Source organism: Gigantopelta aegis, chromosome 6, assembly GCF_016097555.1.
Source record: "Gigantopelta aegis isolate Gae_Host chromosome 6, Gae_host_genome, whole genome shotgun sequence".
Lineage (NCBI taxonomy): Eukaryota > Metazoa > Mollusca > Gastropoda > Neomphalida > Peltospiridae > Gigantopelta > Gigantopelta aegis.
This window is the reverse complement of record NC_054704.1, coordinates 100,732,098-100,753,611: the sequence shown is the minus strand read 5'-3', so window position 1 is coordinate 100,753,611 and position 21,514 is coordinate 100,732,098. Positions and strand designations below refer to the sequence as shown.

General features: G+C 36.4%; 1 protein-coding gene across 1 annotated transcript in view; it reads left to right on the top strand.

Annotated features, from left to right (window-relative positions):
• The first annotated feature begins 952 nt into the window (after positions 1-952).
• LOC121374828 (anoctamin-6-like) overlaps positions 953-21,514 on the top strand; it is a 62,761-nt gene continuing 42,199 nt past the window's right edge. The window contains 9 exon segments of the mRNA XM_041501939.1: positions 953-1,069; positions 8,971-9,278; positions 10,661-10,778; positions 11,572-11,621; positions 12,469-12,589; positions 13,100-13,447; positions 16,582-16,818; positions 19,678-19,790; positions 20,098-20,184. Of these exon segments, the coding sequence (XP_041357873.1) occupies positions 9,006-9,278; positions 10,661-10,778; positions 11,572-11,621; positions 12,469-12,589; positions 13,100-13,447; positions 16,582-16,818; positions 19,678-19,790; positions 20,098-20,184 (1,347 nt within the window). The 5' untranslated portion in view covers positions 953-1,069; positions 8,971-9,005.

The window sequence follows — 21,514 nt, the reverse complement described above, 5'->3', positions numbered from 1 at the left end:
TCGAGCTTATGCTGATAAATAAACCGTCATGGAGAAATCAATATTTGTTTACAGTACAAAGAAAGACCGTGAGAGAGAGACAGAGACAGAGAGAGAGAGAGAGAGAGAGAGAGAGAGAGAGAGAGAGAGAGAGAGAGAGAGAGAGAGAGAGAGACAGCAAAATAATATCCATGTCAGAATATATGCATGTCGTTTAGTGTTTGATTGCTATATGTAAATATCTTTAGTAAATGGTTGTTCATTATTTCACTTTATTTTGTGGGCACATCATTTCTGAAGTGGTGGAGGAGTGTGTGTCAGTAGTAAACCGCTGGTTTGTAGTTGTTGTTTTTTTTGTTTTTTTTTGGGGGGGTGGGTTCTATTCTGGTCAGTATTCCATTGCTGGTACATTAAATGCCGTGGTATGTACTGTTCTGTCTATCGGAATGCATATAAAATATATATTGTTGTTCTGTCTCTTTCGTTCAATGAAATGTTGGGAAAACACATGTTAAACACCAGCTAGTCGTAATCTAAAATGTACTGAGGTGTCATTAAATAAATATTGATAATGCTTTTCATTTCATTTGTTTCAGAAATATTGTACTTTTCATTTCAGCCACTGACTTTGTGGTACTAATTAACATGTGCAAGATGGCATGGTTGAACCACTGTATGAAAAATCTAGTTATAATAATATTATCAAATCAATAAGTCGATAATCAAGGAAGGCTTGCTATTTGTGAGTAGTTTCTACTTCCTGGAGTACGTATCTGCCTGTACAAGCAAGCCATTCTTTTCAGTGGTTTTGGTTTCGTCTTCGAAATGAATGTGCGGTGGCTATAGAAAAGCTAAAAAAAGGGTCACATTCTCCAGGTCAGTTTGCTGCATTCATAACCTAATCTGTTAGTTCACCGTATTCAACACGCAATGTGTCGACTGTTGTATTCAGTAGTTGTGTTACCACTACACCGGTGTGTCATAGTTACTAGTAGTCAAGGAGAACACACACGAGGCACTGGGACCCAACTGATCGCGACCTCCATGGATCCCTGGAAGTAGCAACCAGACTGTACCCTTCAGTGTACATGTAAGTTAAATATTATTGTTCTGAATCCATGGTTTCCTTAGTTTAGTAACATACTGGTATCACTAGTACTAAATGTGAGTGGGAACTGAAGACATTTTATAAGATAATGGTGGTTAACAGCAATGTTCAAAACCAAGAACTGAATCAATAGAAATATCATGTTGAAACTTGATTTAGAACTATCGGAGGTATTTATACATAATCAGGTGTCGTTAAACAAAACAAACAAACCACCCAGCAGACCTTTTACATCGGGCCATCGATGGGCCATCGTCGACTGAATCGTTGGCCCGCTGTCGGTTGCCGATATCGGCCCGCAGTCTTTTTTGCTCGTCCGTACGGAAGCGGTCCGCTGTCGGTTGCCGGCATTAAGCCGATATCGGCCCATCGATGGCCCACCATCGACTCAATCGTTGACATAGTCCTTTTCACTCATCCATACAAAGTGGGCCATTGTTGGCAAACAACACTGAATAGATGTCGGCTGATCGACAGCCCACCATCGGCTCAACCGTCGGCATTTTGTCGGTTGCCAATGTCGGCCCGCTGTCGGTTAACGACATTAAACCGATGACAGCCTATCAATAGCCCACCATCGACTCAATCATTGGCATGCTTTCAGTTGCCAACATCAGCCCATACAAAAGTGGATCACTGTTGCCCAACATCAAACAGATGTCGGCTCATCGACGGCCCACCATCGGCATTCTGTCGGTTGCCAATATTGGCCAGCTGTTGATTGCCAAAATGGTAGTCATGAACAGTATTGGTTGCCAATCCATTTTGCTCATCCATATAAAAGTGGCCCGTTGTTGGGAGACATCAACCAATGTCGAGTCAATGCCAGCCCATCATCAGTAAATATAAATATTATATAAAAAGATTCTCAAATATACAAATATGAATATGATATAATATCATCATACACTGCAAACATATTAGTATTACCAGACCACAAGAGGCTCATGTCCGTAAACAAGCATAAAACAGTATATGCCAGTCCATAATTAGACAGACATCAATATTAGTAATTATCACAGAAAACAAAAGCCATATATTTAAAACATTAATTTTATTTTAGGAAATTCACAGTTACATCAAATACACTATATTTGTCTTTGTATCCCTATCATTTCTGACACTGGAAGTTCAAAACCACTTTTTGATTCTTTTAAACAGAAATATAACAGAAAAAATACAATTGTACTAATGGATATAATGCATGATATTATGTACATGTAGTATCACTATGGATTTTGCGATCATGTTTAAATACTGCATAATTCATCTGATTTACATACATGTGCCTAAAAACAAACCCACAACCCAACTACAAATATGATATATCTCTAATTAGTAATAAGTTAAGTTTGTTCAAATTTGTTTTGTTTAACGATACTACTAGAGCACATTCATTTATCAATGATTGGCTACTGGCCAGTGTCAAACATTTGGTCATTTTGACATAGTCTTAGAGGAACCCTGCTACATTTTTCCATTAGTTATTTCGTAGCAAGGGATCTTCTGTATTCTCCATCCCAGACAGGATAGCACATACCACAGCCTTTGATATACCAGTCGTGATGCACTAGCTGGAGCGAGAAATAGTCCAATGGGCCCACTGATGGGCATCAATCCCAAACTGACTGCAGATCAATTGAGTGTTTTACCACTGGGCTACATCCAGCTCCCAATGAGTAATAAATGCATGTAGGAAGATTAATTCTTAAAATGTAAAAATTATAATACTATGTTCAAACAAATCAATTATTGTGTTTATTGTACATGCATGATGATGTACTGTGTCTGAGTTCAACAAATCAGACCTTTGGGTATATAAAAGTTGAACATGCAGTGATGTCATTAAGACATGAAATAACAGATGAAGATGAAATTAAAGGTGACTATTACCATTATCTATAAATGTCATTTGACCTAAACAAGTTGATACCAAAGCCTCACTTAATAAAAATTGTGCACTTTCATAGGTTTACTAATATTAATAACTTAAATATTAACACCATACATTGTACCTTATTTATCAATGAGGGATTAGCATTCAAACAAATATCACAAAGTATCAACATGCACAAATTATGTAAAAATACCACTTGGTTCAGAAGCATTCATTCTTTGTAATTCTTTATTTGGTGAACATTTATTAAAGGACAGCTATAAAATGGATTAATGGACTTAAAATATCTTTAAATTTAAAAACAATATTATTATTTGTGGTAATACTGGTTTCATTTGCAAATCTAATTTTGCATAGCCTATTTTTCATCTGCATACACATCTGTTTATACGGGTATACTGGGTTACACAAAAGAAAATGGGTTACTTGAATTTAATTTTGTGTATCTCGTAAATGGGTTAAGCTGATTTTTTTTATTCCCAAGTGTCAGCAATCATACAAATAAATATAGAAAAATGTAATATTAGCATGAGGAATTGGCTTTATAAATATGCATATTTGAATGCTAAAAACACCACTGAATCCAATAAACTATAATTAAACGTCAGGGCTCAAACTTTAGACTAAAAATTTTTTTTCAGTATTGCTGTATGATGCTAAATAGTTAAAATAGTACATTAAGTTTCTAATCAAATTTCAAAAACAAAACATGCCATAATGAATATGCAGTAAAACATCAAAGACAGAGCCACTTACAGAAATGATAAATACTTCAGTAAGACAAATGTCATGCAGAATGGTAATTCCATGGGAAGATGCTTCATACGATTATTTTTGTCTCTGGATTCAAGCAAACACTCTCTGAAGAAAATGGGGAGAAAAGACAAATATTATTGCATGTCAAAAACTATGAGATACATGTAGATACAGTTTAAATGTATTTTACTGTATACTTTATATTAACAATAATGCTTAAGGGCAAGATCAAACAAATTCCACATTGGAGAAAATAAATTATTTGTGAATTCAGTAACTTAGCTATTTACATGTAATTATGTCTAGTTCCAAACACTGTTGACAGTTCTAAGATATACGAAGCCATTCAAAAGTTATGGCTATTTTAACAAATTGTATTTTAGACTTCAACAAGAGTTACTTTTTGTCAAAAATAAATAACTTTTTTTTTTACAAAATTTGTACTAGACAGTCCAAATTATTTAGCTAAATCGTTCACTTTTAAATATTATAGATACGTAATTAGTAGTAACTCATTAAAATATACTTGTGATGTCCATCCATTACCAAAACCCCCCATGAATTTTCTAAATAAAATTATGTAAAAACAAATGTCTGGGTTTCTGCCAGAGGGTAAAATGGGTATGATGCCATACCCACATTTTTGGCAGATTTTATTTTTTTAAGTTAACCTTTTGACAAAATTAATTATTCTTATCATTACTGTATGCTTTTCTTAACCCTAACCCTAACCTATTTTCTTTCCGGGAGAGGCCCTCCATACCCCTTGTTGACTGTGGTTGCATTCAATTCCATAGCGCCATACCCCAAAAAACATTTCTGGCATAAACACTGAATGTTTTAATTTTTTTAATCCATATAATCAACTAATAGCTTGGAAGTAGATATATATTAATAAGTTATACTATTCTTTCTTTTTTTTAAATTATATAAATTTAGTCATTGTGACCAGTAATGGAGGGACATTTGTGCCACTGTACATTCAAACTAACTTGTACAATTAAACATCACATCTATTTTAATCAAAAGAAGTGCAATCATTTATGTAACAGCAACATTCTGCAATTCACACACACAGCAAGTCCTAGGATAACCACTTACAAAGGGATTAAGCTGCCAATTGGGGCAATAACAATTCTATAGGAGACTAAGAGGTGATGCTAGCCTGATCACTTTGTACCTGTCTTATCTACATCCGATGCTACATACCAATCCCCGCAGTGTGCACATTATATTATTTTATATATAAATATGTATGTATGCCTACAAAATGTATATTTTTTGGCAAAAAATAAAATATGTGTTTAAGTATCTGGCAGACTTTCCACAGACTACCTGTAATTAATGGACTTCACACATTAGTGCTAATTAAAAGCCCAGGGCAATAGGAGCAGTTGTAGTAACTGAAATTGTAAACAGTTATTGAGTATCATGAAAGACATCTATATATTCCTTTTTTACCTGTCCAAAAAAAAGGAAAAAAAAGAAAAAGAATCGAAACATTTTTGTGACTAAATTACTATAATTAGCACTATTTTTAACTTTTAGTAGTTGTCTTTATACTAAATGAAATGGCTATTCACCATGCATTGACGTACATCAAATAAATTCATCAGACAAAGGATTATTAGTATATTTTTTTTTAAACTGAAAAAGCGCAATCATTGTTTTGGAAAATCCGACAATGATCAGTTTAAAGGGACATTCCTGAGTTTGCTGCACGTTTTAAGATGCTATCGACTAACAAAGACTTTTTAACGATTGTAATTACATATCAAATATATTTTTCTGCATAAAATATTTGTGGCTGTATATTAAACGTGTTTCTGGTCGTTCTAATATTTGTACTATGTTAAATTTCATATTATGTCTCAAAAATTTTTTTTTTTCGTACGTACGAAATTATTTGAAGACAAAATCCAGTTTGGGCTTCTTACAAATATTAAGACGACCAGAAACGCATTGAATATACAGACACTGATATTCTAAACAAGAAAATATATTTAATATGTAAGTTTAATAGTAGAAATATTTTATTAGTCGGAAACATCTTATAATGTAACACACTCAGGAATGTCCCTTTAAAATGAAAACATGAACTGCTAAGATTTAAAAAATAGGTGCTACATGTAGTCAGATACTTACAAAATTAGTCTTCATGTATGCTAGACATATTCCACGTGCGTGATGAAAAGAACTTGGCATTTTAACTTATAAATTCAAATATCTTGAATGGACGCCGCCATCTTGTTTCCTATTTATGTTGTATTCCTCCGCTGTCTAGCGAACCACACAATAGTGTAAAGTCCTTTGTTTTAAAAACATAATTATATATAATTTACACTTTGAATTTGCACCATAAAGCCTAAGGTGGCAAGCTTAATCCCAGTATTCTACACCATTCATAACGAACACGTGTTCTGCAGCAGCCACAACAACAGGCAAAATTTCTTTATCAGCGATGGTAAATTAGTGGGCCGCTGTGGGCAAAATTTCTTTATAATGAGCTGTTGTGTGCATGCTTTTTAAAATTTTATTAAAACAAGTTAAGTCTAACAAAATATAGACATATATCTACATAATTATTATTTATTGCACCAATGTATGGCTGACGGCAAGCCACTGTAGGCAACTTTTTAAAATCAATGTTTATTTATAATCTTTTTTGTAATTCAAGCAAAATATGGACAGATTTGTACATAATTATTATTTCTGATGGTAAATTAGTCTTGTACTAGCCATGGAAAATATCACTGCGCCGACGTTGGGCCAACAGCGGGCCGCTGTGCATGTAGGCAAACACATGTTATAAACTTTTTTTATTTTTAATTCAAACAAAATGTGGAGAAACAAATATATTGCTCTACATTATTATTTATATCCGATGGTAAATTAGTGTTGATCTGACCACAGAAAATATTGTCATCGCTCCAACGTCGGGCCGACGTAGGCCCGCTGTAGGCAATATATATATATATATATCTTCTCATGTCCGACCATTCGCCAACATCTGGCCGACGATTCATGCTTGCTGGGCATACATAATCAATTCTATAGTTTATTCTGTATTTGTGCAGAAATAATGAATCAGTGAATGTTTAACGACACCCCAGCACGAAAAATACATCGGCTATTTGGTGTTAAACTGGTAAATGCAAAACTTAAGTGATAATCAACATCAGTATAAAAAATCAACAGTTAAATAAAAACGCAGTGTAAAGAACTGTGCAAAAAATACGAATGTCACAAATTGATACAATTAAAATTTAGAATAAAAGTCAGTATCAGGTAAAAAATGTAATAAAAGTTCTACATGGAATCTAACTGATTCCATCACATTTCGTTGTCCAAATATATCTTTCCTAGTTTCTTTGAGACGAGTACACTCCACCAAAATGTGCCGTACCATCAGAATACACTGACAATGGTCACATCAATGGAATGAATGAATGAATGAATGAATGAATGTTTAACGACACCCCAGCACGAAAAATACATCGGCTATTGGGTGTCAAACTATGGTAAATCTCATTAATGGAGGATCCTTCTTAAAGATAAATGAATGTGTCAAGTATGTATGACCGATGTGAGCACGACACAAGACTATTTCATCCTTCCTGCACTGTCTATAAGAGGTCTGCCACTCTCCCAAGACTGGCTTGATAGCTTGAAGCTTGTTCGCAGAAGCACCGTCCCAATCATTTTGCCAAGTCGAAAAGATAAATTAGTTTATACTATATTTAAAATCAGTATAAGGCACACCAACCCCGGCATGAGGCAAATCTAAAGCAGACTTGACAGCCAAAACTGTCTTTTCATTACCCCTGATACCAACATGGCTGAGCACCCAACAATATACAACATCTTTATTGGCAATGGATAAAACGACACACTGTCGTATCACCATCCCAATTAAGGGATGAGCCAGCTTCATGTTTCGTAAAGCTTGGAGACACGAAAGTGAGTCAGTAAAAATTATTGTGCAGAAATAATTAAAAATAAAATATTAAACTAACTCAGGGTTAATTTAACTATGCTTTGAACAACTAGACCTTGGGGGGGGGGGGGGGAGAGAGAGAGAGAGAGAGAGAGAGAGAGAGAGAGAGAGAGAGAGAGAGAGAGAGAGAGAGAGAGAGATGAATCCTTCTGCCGCCACACGGTACTCCTGCAAAACCAGCTAAAGATCGTTTATATTCAGATCTAGAACTCGAATAGATGGCAGCTTGGTTTAGTGTCATTTGAGTATGATTCGGATAAAGTGTTCGTATGAATTTAAGACATTTTATTACCCTAGTCATTGACAAACATTGCACTCATGCCGCTTTTTTCACGTTCAAAATTATTTAACAATTTCAGTATGCTTACATACACTGGACCTCTAATTGTAATTTTACAGAACCTTATAAGGCAAACATTGCTTGATAAAATAGCCTATAATATATTAGCGAAGAGATAATATGGAACTCATACGGGTGCCACCGGTGAGGCAGGATATGCTGACCTTTCGCTAACACCTGATATCATCATTTACCATGCCATCACTGATGTATATATTGAGCTCTACCTCGTGCAAGTTAGGGTTTTCTAAGCTAGTCTGAGAGTGGCAGTCCTCCCACAGGCGCTGCTGGAGAGATGAAACACACTGTTACAGATATCCTAGGGTAGTGGTGGTCCTCCTAGGGATAAGCACATGATAGTGGGTCATGAAAGCAATCACATTGCCTAAAACATCCTATCGACTTAGCCTTGTACAGAGTAACGAAATTATTACCCCCCCCCCAAAAAAAACAACAACAAAAAAACAAAAACAAAAAAAACAACAAAAAAAACAACAATATATATATATATATATATATATATATATATATATATATATATATATATATATATAAATATATATATATATATAAATAAATCCAAAACAAACTATACACCCCCTCCAGAAACCACCCGAATAGAAACTCCAAAACAACACCCCACAAAATACCCCCCCCCCCAAACCCGAAATGATACAACAAAACCCTACATACCCAAACAAACAAATCCCCCCCCCACCCCCAAAAAAAAAATAAAATAAAAAAACAACAAAAAAAAACCCTGAAGAAAAAGAAACCACCAAAACAAAACAAAAAAACACCCAACAACCAACAATCTACACACACACCCCAAAGAAAAAAGAAGCAAAAAGCAAAAACATACAACACATACCAAATTTGATTTTTGTTTCCAGAAACAATTTGTTGGAGCACATCAACAAATACCAAAATGACGCATAAAGAACATATAATTATTGAAGATGAAATGAAGGTTAAGGGGAATAACGAACAGAATAAGAGAATAGATTTGGTTCTCGTGTTCCCGAAGCCGTCGAGCCGTGAACAGTACAGGAAACGATTTGAGGAACTATTAAAGAAAGAAGAAGGTTTTTCCATCGAGCGTGACACTATTGGAAAACTGGTTTATGTCAAGCTCCACTGTCCTTTGAAACGGCTACGTACTGAAGCACAGAGAATACGACTTAAAATGCCTATTAAACATGTAAGTACAATGTATTTTAATTTTAAATGCTTAATGACTATATATAAATATATATATATATATACAGTCGAACCTGGTCTAACGGTCACCTGTACATAACGGTCACCTGCCTATAACGGTCACTATAAATCCCTTCCAATGCATTTCCTTCCTTATTTGACCTGTACATAACGGTCACCTGTCCATAACGGCCAGCGGTCACTATTTTTCACCCAAAATCACAGGTTGAACCTGACATAACGGTCACAAGATGATCGTCGTAAAGACGTTTTTTGGTTTATTTTTTTATCCTGGTTATGTCTCTACTTTTTCAATCATCTTAAAAATTATAAATTAAATGTGTTTATATGGCCATGTCTGTAGCTTTGAGTTTATTTTCTGTCAAAGTAAAATTCCATTGTAATTCTCTGATCGTAATTGAAAAACAAACAGACACTCAGTAACTTCCGTGACACGCAGATACTGGTGGTGTAATTCGATTGGTTCTCAGCATCCTCACTGAATAGTAGACGACTTCCCATTGGCTGTACATAATGTAATTTGTATGTATGGTCACTCTATTAAGTCTCGAGAAACCAAACAAATGAGGTATTATGTTAGGTGTTTCCTTGTTTCTAGCCAGACATGATTGGTAAATAGACAAGAATTGCTGAAGGCGGCGGTCATTGCAGATGTCCCGTGTTCGGATTTTTTAAGCGACTCCTGATTTTATTCAGCTGTAATCAAAGATCATACCCCACTGAAGGATTAGTGGTGACATGAAACAAACAAATGAGTCAAACATGCCACATGGGTAATAACCTTCAATTACACAAAATATCTTCTGCAAGTCAATGTTAGCGTTTGCGAAATATATTAACGAATACATTTGTATGCAAAATGCCACCGAAAACTAGTACTGCTTTAACGTTAGAAGAGAGAATCGACGTTATTAACAAATCTGAGAAAGGCAATTTAAGTGCGTGAAAGATCGCCGATCATTTTGGTGTAGGACGTTTTCAGATTAATTCTATTTTAAAAAGGAAAGCCGATGTTCTGGCCGATTTTGACAATAATGTTTCAGCCAAAAGAAAAAGGCAGAAGAAAGCAACAGGCAATGATTACATAAACAGCTAGTGTGGGAATGGTTTTAAAATGTGACATTTTTTTTAATGACATTTGTGATATTCTTTAATATATGGGTTCTAATTTTGAACTTGTATATAAGGGTCACCTCTCTATAACGACCACTTTTGTCAGGTCCCTTGGGTGGCCGTTATATAGATAATGTCTGTACTTCACTAAGCCAGTAGCTTTAACAGTGGTACCACACTCAGAACTGTCTCATTAAATACTGACTTTTGTTCATGATTACTTTCTTACTTTTAATATTTGTTTTACAGTGTCAAAACAAGCCAGGAGACAAGAAGAGAAAGAAAGAAGGAAATGTTTCATTTAAGGACGCACTCAAGATGACAACTTCAAGGATGATCCAAAATCGCTTCGTAACCGACAATGAAGGTATATTTAGAAACAATAAAGTGAATGGCGTTCGAGTAAACTCTATTAACGTGCCCTTATCCCACAAGAGGTTTGGTCTCTGTTATGACCAGGGACCTGACTCGGGACAGAAAGACTGTTAGAAATCTTTTATGCCCATAAGAATTGGAGGAGGGTTCTACCCACCAACCCATCACTCAATCATACCATTTACCTTTTGTCTTATATAATTATATAACAGAACGAAAAACCTTTAAAACGAATAAAAATCGTCATCTAAGACATTGCTATTCTGTTTTTCAGATGCTAACAAATTGTGTTTTTAAGACTGGAAAATATATCCTAGTGACAGTTGCCAAAATCTTTGAGAGGTTGACGCAGACTAGTTTTTAGTATCCCTTACAGGAAATGTTTTATTTAATGACGCACTGAACACATTTTATTTACGGTTATATGGCATCGGATATCCCTTGCTATGAGTTCTGGACACGTACTAGGGGAGTGGCGGTCCTCCTAAGGACGAACACTTGACAGTGGATCATGGAAGCAATCAATTTTACTAAAATATCCTTTCGACTCTACATTGTATAGAAATACGATTTTGATAACAATATGGTTTTGTCATTCAGAATTATAAGACTTTAGTCTCAAATATGTAACATTCATTTTACTCGAGGACAACTTCTGACTGCTCAATGTACAGTTTGAGATTACATTTCATATAACTAAAAACACCCAACTGTCTTTCGTTTTAGTCGATTTTGTCAGTACTCGATTGTCTGGTGATCATAATTTTTTATTTCCTTGTTTAAAGATTGTGACGATCCAGCCACCTTCTTCAGCCCAGCACGAAGGTCATTTCTTGTAAGTATTAATTAGATAATTATTATAATACTATTTTTTATGTTTACATCTTAAAACAAATGTAAACTGGGCACTATTGCCTGCAGGATGAAAAAGGCCCTTCCCAATATATATTTAATAAGCAGATCACAAACCTGATTTCTAAAGGGTCGATTTGTATGCAAAGTTACTAGGATGTTATATATTATGGACTTTTGTAAACTAACTAAAATTTCTGGTTGGTTTTTAACACTTGAGTCTGAAAGGCATTCGTCACTGTTGAGTGAGATTTTATTGATAACACGCTAGAAACCTTAAATTTTGGATGGTCATTTCGGAAAAAGGTAAAACTCTTTTTTAAAGACAGCTGTAGTACACATATACATTTTGGTTATCTCTCAGAATTCTTGAATCGTGAGTGGAGACAAGGCGATCTTCATTGACCATATTTATTTACCATACGTGTACCTGTATATATACAATCTCTTGTAATTAAACGAAATAATGATATTAACAGCTGTGACGGAACATGCTCTCAGAATTCTTTAATCGTGAGTGGAGACAAGGCGATCTTCATTGACCATATTTATTTACCATACGTGTACCTGTATATATACAATCTCTTGCAATTAAACGAAATAATGATATTAACAGCATAAATATTAACAAACATTTCAGTATCCTGACAAAACTAATTTTACTTTATATGGATCTGGAAAAAGTGTATTAAAATCATAAAAAATTCTTGAAATTGTTGCAATCTCTCATGATTGAAGATTAACTTAATAGATAGATTCAACAAGTGATATACACATTTTCGGAGCCTGAAATGTCGTGAAATATTATTATTTTCGTTTCTTACCTACAGATACACCACATTTTAATAAATATTGATAATCAAAAGATAAAAAAATATGATGAGCAGAAGGAACCGAGGGAGAAATCTACAAACACCGCCAAGCAAGGCGTTCAAGTTAGGAAACGGAGAGGTAAAGGTTTGTTAGGTGTATACAGGGTACTGACCTACTCTGAATATTCATTACTAAAATACATTTTTATTTGGATATTCAGTTATCATTTATATATTCATTATTTATTAAAAAAAAGAAAAAGAAGAGAGAAAAACCCCGAAAAAACCGTAGACAAAAACCCACCTTAGAATACTCAAGAAGAATGATTAATTAGTACTATAAATGTTATTTTATAAGATGTATAATTGCAGAACTATGGTAAATATGAACCACAAAACCGTAATACATGATCGGGGCCCAATCTATACACAATGCAGATTCGAATGGGCATTTAGCAAAATAGTGATTGATTTCGTGAATACTTTTTTCCAAATGTACTGACAATGATAAATTAAATGTTGCTCTAGAAATTAAGTAAACAAAATAATGATATTAACAGCATAAATATTAACAAACATATTAACGAGTACATTTTATTCTTACAAATAATTACGTTCTTAATAATGTAATATGTTTATTATCTGGTAGGTCTTCAGTACCTGCTAATGAAAAAAATCTACACTGACGCCTTCATTTTACACGAGGACTCCAAGTTATGCCAGGAGATGGATACATGCAGTAAAACCGAAACTGACATAGAACAGAATGCCAAGGAAACCGAGACAAAGGGAAAGGAACTATTGGCCTTTGATCCACGCTCTGAACTGAATGATACTTGGACGAAGCTTTATAAGTTTCAGCCTCTGTGGAAAGTGCGAAACTACTTTGGTGAAAAGATAGCTCTGTATTTTGCTTGGTCTGGCGAACTGATGATGTCTCTGTGGATACCGACAATATTCGGTCTCATCATCTTCATTTATGGACTTGTAAAAAGGTGTGTGAGTGTTTGAAGTTTTTGGATGGGTTTCGGGGTTTTTTCTTCAAAGAGACGAGATGTCCAGGGCTCTATGTTAAGACTTGTCAGCTTTTCCAGAACAAGTTGGTTTGGTTTAGCAGAACTACAGTTTTATAACAGCTTATCTGACTGGACAAGACCACTGAAAATCACAATATATGGACAAAATTAGGCTTATCATTTACTGTAATTTAATCAGGGGAGAAAAGTTTTTTGCAGTTTATTATTGGTGTTTGGTTCAACCATCACATTAAAGATACAATATACATATTATGTTACCATTCTACAGTATGGCTAAGTAACAGTGATGTTTCTAGAATTTATTCTTTTTAGCTTAAATAAAAATGCCTTCTTGGTCAAACTGAAGAAGACCTCAAATATATTAAAGGGACATTCCTGAGTTTGCTGCATTGTAAGATGTTTCCGACTAATAAAATATTTCTGCGATTAAATTTACATATTAAATCTATTTTCTTGGTTAGAATATCAGTGTCTGTATATTCAATGTGTTTCTGGTCGTCTTAATATTTGTAAGAAGCCCATAATGGATTGTTTCTTCAAATAATTTTGTACGTACGAAAAAAAAATATTTTAGGAAATACAGTGAAATATAATCTAGTACAAATATTAGAACGACCAGAAACACGTTTAGTATACAGCCACTAATATTTTAAGCAGAAAACATATTTGATATGTAATTACAATCGATAAAAAGTCTCTGTTAGTCGATAACATCTTAAAACTTGCAGCAAACTCAGGAATGTCCCTTTAATTTCCCTGATTCTTTTCTTCTGCCACCTCTCTTCTATTATTTTAGACTAGATATATGACCATATTACACACGTATGGCGTATGCATTTGTTTTTGTTAAATTGTACAATTAACTTTAATTATAAGAACTAACCGCGAGTATTTTGTTCGACTTGTGAAAGTGTGTATATATATATATATATACTCTTCAAAAGAAGAAACGCAAAACCACATTGTCGTAACATTTGGAGAATTGATTTAATTATTGAATGGTGAGTCCGATAATTACCAAATGTTGCAGGATTGTTCACAATTCACTCTAGTCTATTGTGAGTAAGTGATAGGACACACCACCAAGGTCAAGGTCATCTGGAGTCAATACCGGGTGTGGCCTCCGCGTGTGTTGACAACTGCCTGGCACCGCCTGCCCATTGAAGCAACCAGAGTACGGATGACGTCCCGGGGGATGGTGGCCCACTCGGCCTGCAAGGCTGCTGCCAGCTCGGGCAGGGTCTGGGGCTGTGGTTGTCGCTGTCGGAGGCGTCGGTCCAACTCGTCCCATAAATGCTCAATTAGGTTCAAATCCGGTGATATCGATGGCCAAGGAAGGACATTAATGTTGTTGTTCTGTAGGAAAGCCGTTGTGAGACGTGCTGTGTGAGGCCTGGCGTTGTCATGTTGGAACACTGCGTTGGCGTTGGCCATAACTGGAACGATGTGTGGCCGGAGGATCTGGTCAATGTAGCCCTGTGCATTCAGGTTGCCCTGCACGTGGCCCGGTCAGTTCTGCCAGTGTGTGAGATGGCTGCCCACACCATGACACTACCCCCGCCGAATCTGTCCACTTCCTGCACGCAGTTTGCCGCATAACGTTCACCACGACGCCTATACACGCGACATCTTCCATCATGACGTCGGAGCAGAAATCGGGACTCGTCACTGAACCACACCTGTCTCCATCGCAGTTGAGGCCATTGTCGATGAATCTGGCACCACTGCAGTCGGAGTCGACGGTGTTGTGGTGTTAAGATGACACCTCGAACTGGACGTCTGGCACGAATTCCTACCTCACGTAGGCGGTTCCGTACGGTCTGGTCGGATATGCTGCGCAAACCTGGTATTGCTGCGGCTGTGGAGGTGGCAGTAGTCAATCGTTCCCGAAGGTGGCGTACCCGGATGTAGCGGTCCTGCCCGGGGGTAGTGACCCGTGGTCGACCGGATCTAGGGAGGTCACGTGTTGATCCATGTTGCTGGTAACGGTCCCACAGTCTGGAGATGGTGCTTGGGGACACATGGAATGCCCTGGCAACGGCCGTTCTGGATTCGCCTGCGTCTAGTCGGCCGATGGCATTGTTTCTCTGCGGTTCACTGAGACGTGGCATGTCCTGCATTGTCAACTGTCGGCCAGATACAGATGGGATGGGAAACTGTATTAACGTGCCCCTATCCAAAAAGGTTCAGGCACGCCCACTACGGATTTAGCCTCTGACTTCGCCAGTGACTAACTCCGGAGCAGGAGGGGGGGGGGGGGGGGGGGGGGGGGGGGGGGGGGGGGGGGTAAGTTTGAAGTGGGCGGAATTTGGAAAAAAGCCATTTAGTAAGGTCAACGCGAGCGCGGACCAAATAGCAGACACTTCGTAAACTTGAAGTACACCGAGTGGGAGCCGTGCTCTGATTGGCTGAATTTCGATTCCTCGGTGAAGCCTGTTTTTTACCTAAGTCTACAAAGAGTAACTGCATCCAAAAACATGTCCGGACTATAAAATTTAACCCAAAATAGTTAGGACTGCTCGGCCAAAAAGTTTTAAGGTGATTTTGAGCAATTGAACGGGCGCCAAAGTAAAATGCGTTAGACTGCTTATAAAAAAAAAAATAAACATAAGAATTTTGAACTGCTTCCAAAATGTTTAAAGTCTAACTAGCCCAAAAAAAGAGGTTGGTACTCACGGAGGTGAAGGAGGTTGGCAAAGGGGAGGACGTCACGGTGAGCCGATGAAGTTAGAGGCGTCAAGATGCGGGATGCCCGGCCGGTAAGTGGATTCTGCAATCAACTTGGCTAATGTTTGGTACTCTTTCCCGGCTACGATTTTGATGACTCGATGGAGGGTCGGGTTATCCATTTCTGGGAGTAGCAGTGCTTGATTGTAGCTCCCACTCCGGCGTACGGTAAGACAGACTCCATGGCCATCCCGCATCGTGACGCTGTGGACGGAGAAATCTCCCTCTGAAGGGCTTGACGGTAGCGGCATGAAGGAGGTAAGCTTTGGTTGGGTGAATAACCTCCGGACGTCCTCGATGTTAGTTTTCACTAGCTGGGAGTAGCGCGTTGGTAATTTGCCGGCCTTGAGTGACCACTGCTCCTCAGCTTCAACAACAGGTTTCGGCGGTTGCGTCGGGGGTCCTGGCTTGACTGGTTGGTCTCCTGGTGACGCAATCGCTTTCCGCTTCGCAACGGCTACCGATCGGGCCTGGGACTCGACTGCGGCACTCTTCCTAAGTGGAGGTGGCATCGTAGGAGTCCCGGAGGCTGAGTTCAGAGGAGTTTGTGGGGGCGACTCCATAACCGCCTGGTTAAGGTCTTCCCCTGGTGGTTCCACTGTTGGTTCCGGCTGAGCTGGATCCTCTAGTTTCGCCGGTGTAGATCGGTGCCGGGGATGATCATCGTAAAGGGCCGCCGCCGGCAGTTGAGCTGCCGGTTTTGCACCCCCCCGGTCCATCCCTGGCGCGTCGGTCTTCCTCCTTCTTCTCTTCCTCGCTGGCTTCTTAACCGGGTCACCGTACACCAAGGTCACGGTTGCCCGTGGCCCGGTGTACGTGACGCGGTACTCCAGTAACACTCCGTAAGAAGCAATGAGTCCCCCCAGGTGGGGGGGGGGGGGGGTAGCTCGAGAGAGCAAGCGCACACGTCCTGCTTCATCTTTGTTCAAATCGTGAGTGGCCAGATACAGAGGCCAGGCAAGCGAACACCCTGCACTTTTATACTGTCGGTGTTCATGTTGCACGTGCAGACAACGCACGTGCAGTGGTGACATGGTTTGCACGTGGCTGCGTTTTTGCGAATATTCACATTTTGGAACTTTATTGTACGGTAGCTGCGTTTTATCGAATGTAACCGTGGGAATGTGTTTGGGACATGCAATGACCTTATATTCACAAAGCATGAACCGGTAGGAAACATAAAATCGGAGTTATAACCCATTTGTACCCTTTTGCGTTTCTTTTTTTGAAGAGTATATATATATATCCTCCCCAAATATAACATGAACAGTAAGCTGTGCACATTATTATTTGGTTCAACTTGACTGAATTAGAAAATGCTTGAAGTCGTTTGTGAAATGTTCTTATTTTTGTCAGCATTGAAAGTTCGCTGAATTCCAATCTTTGTCTTTGTATGGAATAAATATCACATATCTTACCGCAATTTTACTTCAAAATGTTGTGTGTTTTTTTTTTTTTTTTTTTTTTTTTTTTTTTGTGTTTTTGTGTGTGGGGGTTTTTTTTTGGGGGGGGGGGGAGGGGGGGGGTAAATTGTACAAAATTTTAAATTACATTTATAATTGTGTTTTTTTTATATTTCAAACAAGATCAGATACATTCGTAATCATCGAACAAGATATTTTCAATGACAATTTCCCCAGGGTTTTTTAAGCACTTAAAATGAAAGTGTTGTAGTTGATAATATTATTATTGTAGGGTTATGCTGTGTGATGTTAATCAGTTATTTAAGACCCCGTTTCGTTTAAATGAATGCTTTGTTTGATGTGATACATCACAAAGAGTAACGAATATAAAAGGGCATAAAATTATAATTTGAGCTATGAGGTACAGGTTTTTTTTTTTATTATTATGCTAATTGTTTACGTACTTTCATCCATATAAAAATAATTGCCATTTTATATTGGTTTTAGTTTGCATATTTTCCATTATTGCTATATGTAGGCAAAAAAGAAAAAAGTATTCAATGTCTGTCTCACTAGCTGGAAACCATTGGACTCCTTGTCATGTTTTTATAATCAAACTAATTTACTATCATTTAATCACTCCTTCATTCACGGATGACGATTTGCTTAAATATACAATAAAATTGGATTAACCAATAGTGTGGAGAATTACCTTGGTTAATTTCCTGTTTAATACACGCACTATATAGAAATATTTCTGTATACAAAGCAGATATGTAGAATAAACAGAATACCATACTAAAGTGCTCATCAAAATTATACCAATCAATTTCTTTTTAATGATTTGTATTTAAATAGTATGTAAGATTCATGAGAAACCCTAGAATGAAAACCTGAAAACTATGTTAGCATTAATTATGATGTCCTGTTACTAAATACAGCAACATGCATGTCTTTTATATAGCTGACAAATGTTCATCTTATTAAATTATTACCGTCGAAAACATATTGTTGTTAAACAGACAATAATATTCCATATCGTCGTAACTGTCCTATGTAATAATTCAATCAAGCTTTGGCATTTGCAATCGACTTAATATGGTCTGTTTCGGATTGTCCGCTTTTTATTTCACGGATAATGTGATAATATAATGTTAAGTAAAAACGTTCTTTATTATTTTATTTTGATATAGTTTTGTTTGTTTGTTTTCTTTTTCTTCCTATTTTAAATTGTGGTTTGGACTTTGGTCACAATTTACTATCACTTAATTTTATCATCTGGAAATATTGTTAATTCAGATGAAACCTTGAAATAATGAATAGTTTTGACTGTAGGTATTCCAATATATGTTTGCAGAGTGAAGGAGGCTATGGGTCATGTTAATCTATCGTTTGATACTGATGCCGCCCATATACTTTGCTCTTGTCATATGTGCATGGGGTGAGAGAGTTTTTTTTTCTTTGTCTATTTTTTTTATAAACTACAGGTTTAAATCCTTAGATGCTATAATATCAAGCTTAATGTTTTTGTAAACTGTATACGCAACTTTAATTCCAGTCAGCCATTATTCGATATTCAGATGACGTAAGAATACGCGACGCGGTGTCATTTTGAATGGACATGACGTCAAACTTGAATGTCGCCATTTTGGATATGCTTTGATAAAAACAAACTATAGTGACATCGATTTAATTTGTAAAGTTATAAATACTGAAAGTATGTGATCACATACATGTACTTTGTTATATGCATGTAATACAGAGAGATAGACATGCATATAATTTTGGTTATATACTTTTAACTTGCGATCGATTTTAGGTTTTACTTAGTTAATATGATTATGGATATAAACAAATAAAGTGCTTTTAGAAAAAACGAATGGCTGAGGTATTAGATAGAATAACACACTCGGTACCATTTATTATCACATGCATGTCCTCGTCAATTAATTTCATTTGTCAAACGCTAAAGTTCGTATTAAGTGAAAGTTTTATAATAATTGGTAAATCGTGTATTACCCTCTATAATATATGTGTACACAAATGTTTTATCATTTTAGGTACTATTGTTTTGAAGTTGTGGAAGCGGAAGGAAGGTACACTTGCCTATGAGTGGAATGTTGACAAATTTGAGGAAACAGAACCAGACAGACCTCAGTATTATGTTACAGACGTATGTTTTGCATGAGATAAATTGTCTTACCTTAAAACAAACATTTGAGTATATTTACATAATATTATGTAATTGTAACATTTTCGAACAGTCATAATGCATTACCTGTAGTTATCGATGAACATTTATAGCTTTTCAGTCTTGTTTATCTATGTTGACGAAATATTGTTGAACTATTTAAGAATTAATTATTCTATCAGAGTATGTATGGATATACATTTACGTCTTTTATGCAAGTATGTGAATGTTGTGTGTATGCATGCACCCGTATGTGTATAACTAATAAATATGCTGATTATTATTTTAGGATCCTATAGACAATGGACAGATATGGTATTACCCAACCGAGAAATGTCGCAAAATTTGTGTATCAGCTTCTTTTGTGATTTTCATGGTACGTTTTCAGCTAGTCTTATCACAAATACAATTAAAGGTACATTCGCACATATGCAAGTGCTATATTTCACTATTTTTACATGTCAGTGTAATAAATAACTAAACATTGTAACGTACTGCCACTCGATGTAAACAACCAGTAATCATTATTAAAATAGCAAAATAGCAGCCAGTTCTGTGTGAATATGAAAACACACGGACGCACGCACGCACGCATGCACGCAGGAACGCGCGCGCACACACACACATATATTCCAGATTAGGACCTGGATATATATATATATATATATATATATATATATATATATATATATATATATATATATATAAGTAAGTATCTCAATACAAAACGTTACAAACCCTTAAAACCAATAATTTTGCTAAGTCCTCTGGAGAGGGGATACAACCAAGACAGAACAGTTGGAACATGTCCAGGAGAGGTGAAAAGAACGCACCCCAAGTCTGTGAAATTTGTCGTGACGTAGGCATTGTTGTGCTTCGAGCGACATCTACCGGTGACATCAGAATACAAACTTTCAAAATTATTTCAAGCAATTGGGACATGGGGATTCCCATGGTATTTATCGATATAAAACCTGCTTTTTCACTCAATTTGATAAAAACGTGATCTAAGTGTGTTACAGGTTTGTAGATTAACCAAATTATAATTTATTTTCGCTGGATGGAACTAGGGTGTGCGGCTTTAAATATTGATAAAATCACATTTTAAGAACAAACAAGGATAAGTATATTGATTACACAATTTAAAATACTACTTAATATGAATTATTACTCAACTTTCGCTATAGTTTCAGATTAAAGAATCGTAGAAAATATGCTTAATACCACTTGAATATTACTAACAAAAGGTTCTGGTAATTAATGTTTCTCTGGTTTATTCTTAAACAAACAACACAGCATCTGCTATATTATTGATGTCTTGTTATCTAGGAGCTTCTTTTCATCCCTGATTATTTGTAATGGTTCGCTGGTTTATTCTCAAACCTAGCCTTGCTTTGTGTTTCTATAAACAAATGGATCAAGACATGGCTACTTTCAGTGGCTTCTTCTAATTCTTTAGTACAAATTTATAAAACTAAACATGTTTCTGGGGTTTACTCAAAAGTTCTTCTGTTGCAACCAGTACATGATGGCAGAGTCCAATGAAGATAAATTTAAAACTGAGCCTTACAAAAAGTATGAAGTTTGTAGAAAAGTGTTAATTCCAAAAGATGCATATTTCACAATGCTAGAAGATCTTAAAACAGCAGCAGCTGATAGTGGACCAAAGAGCAGACATGGATACTATCTGCTATCAAAGTGACCTT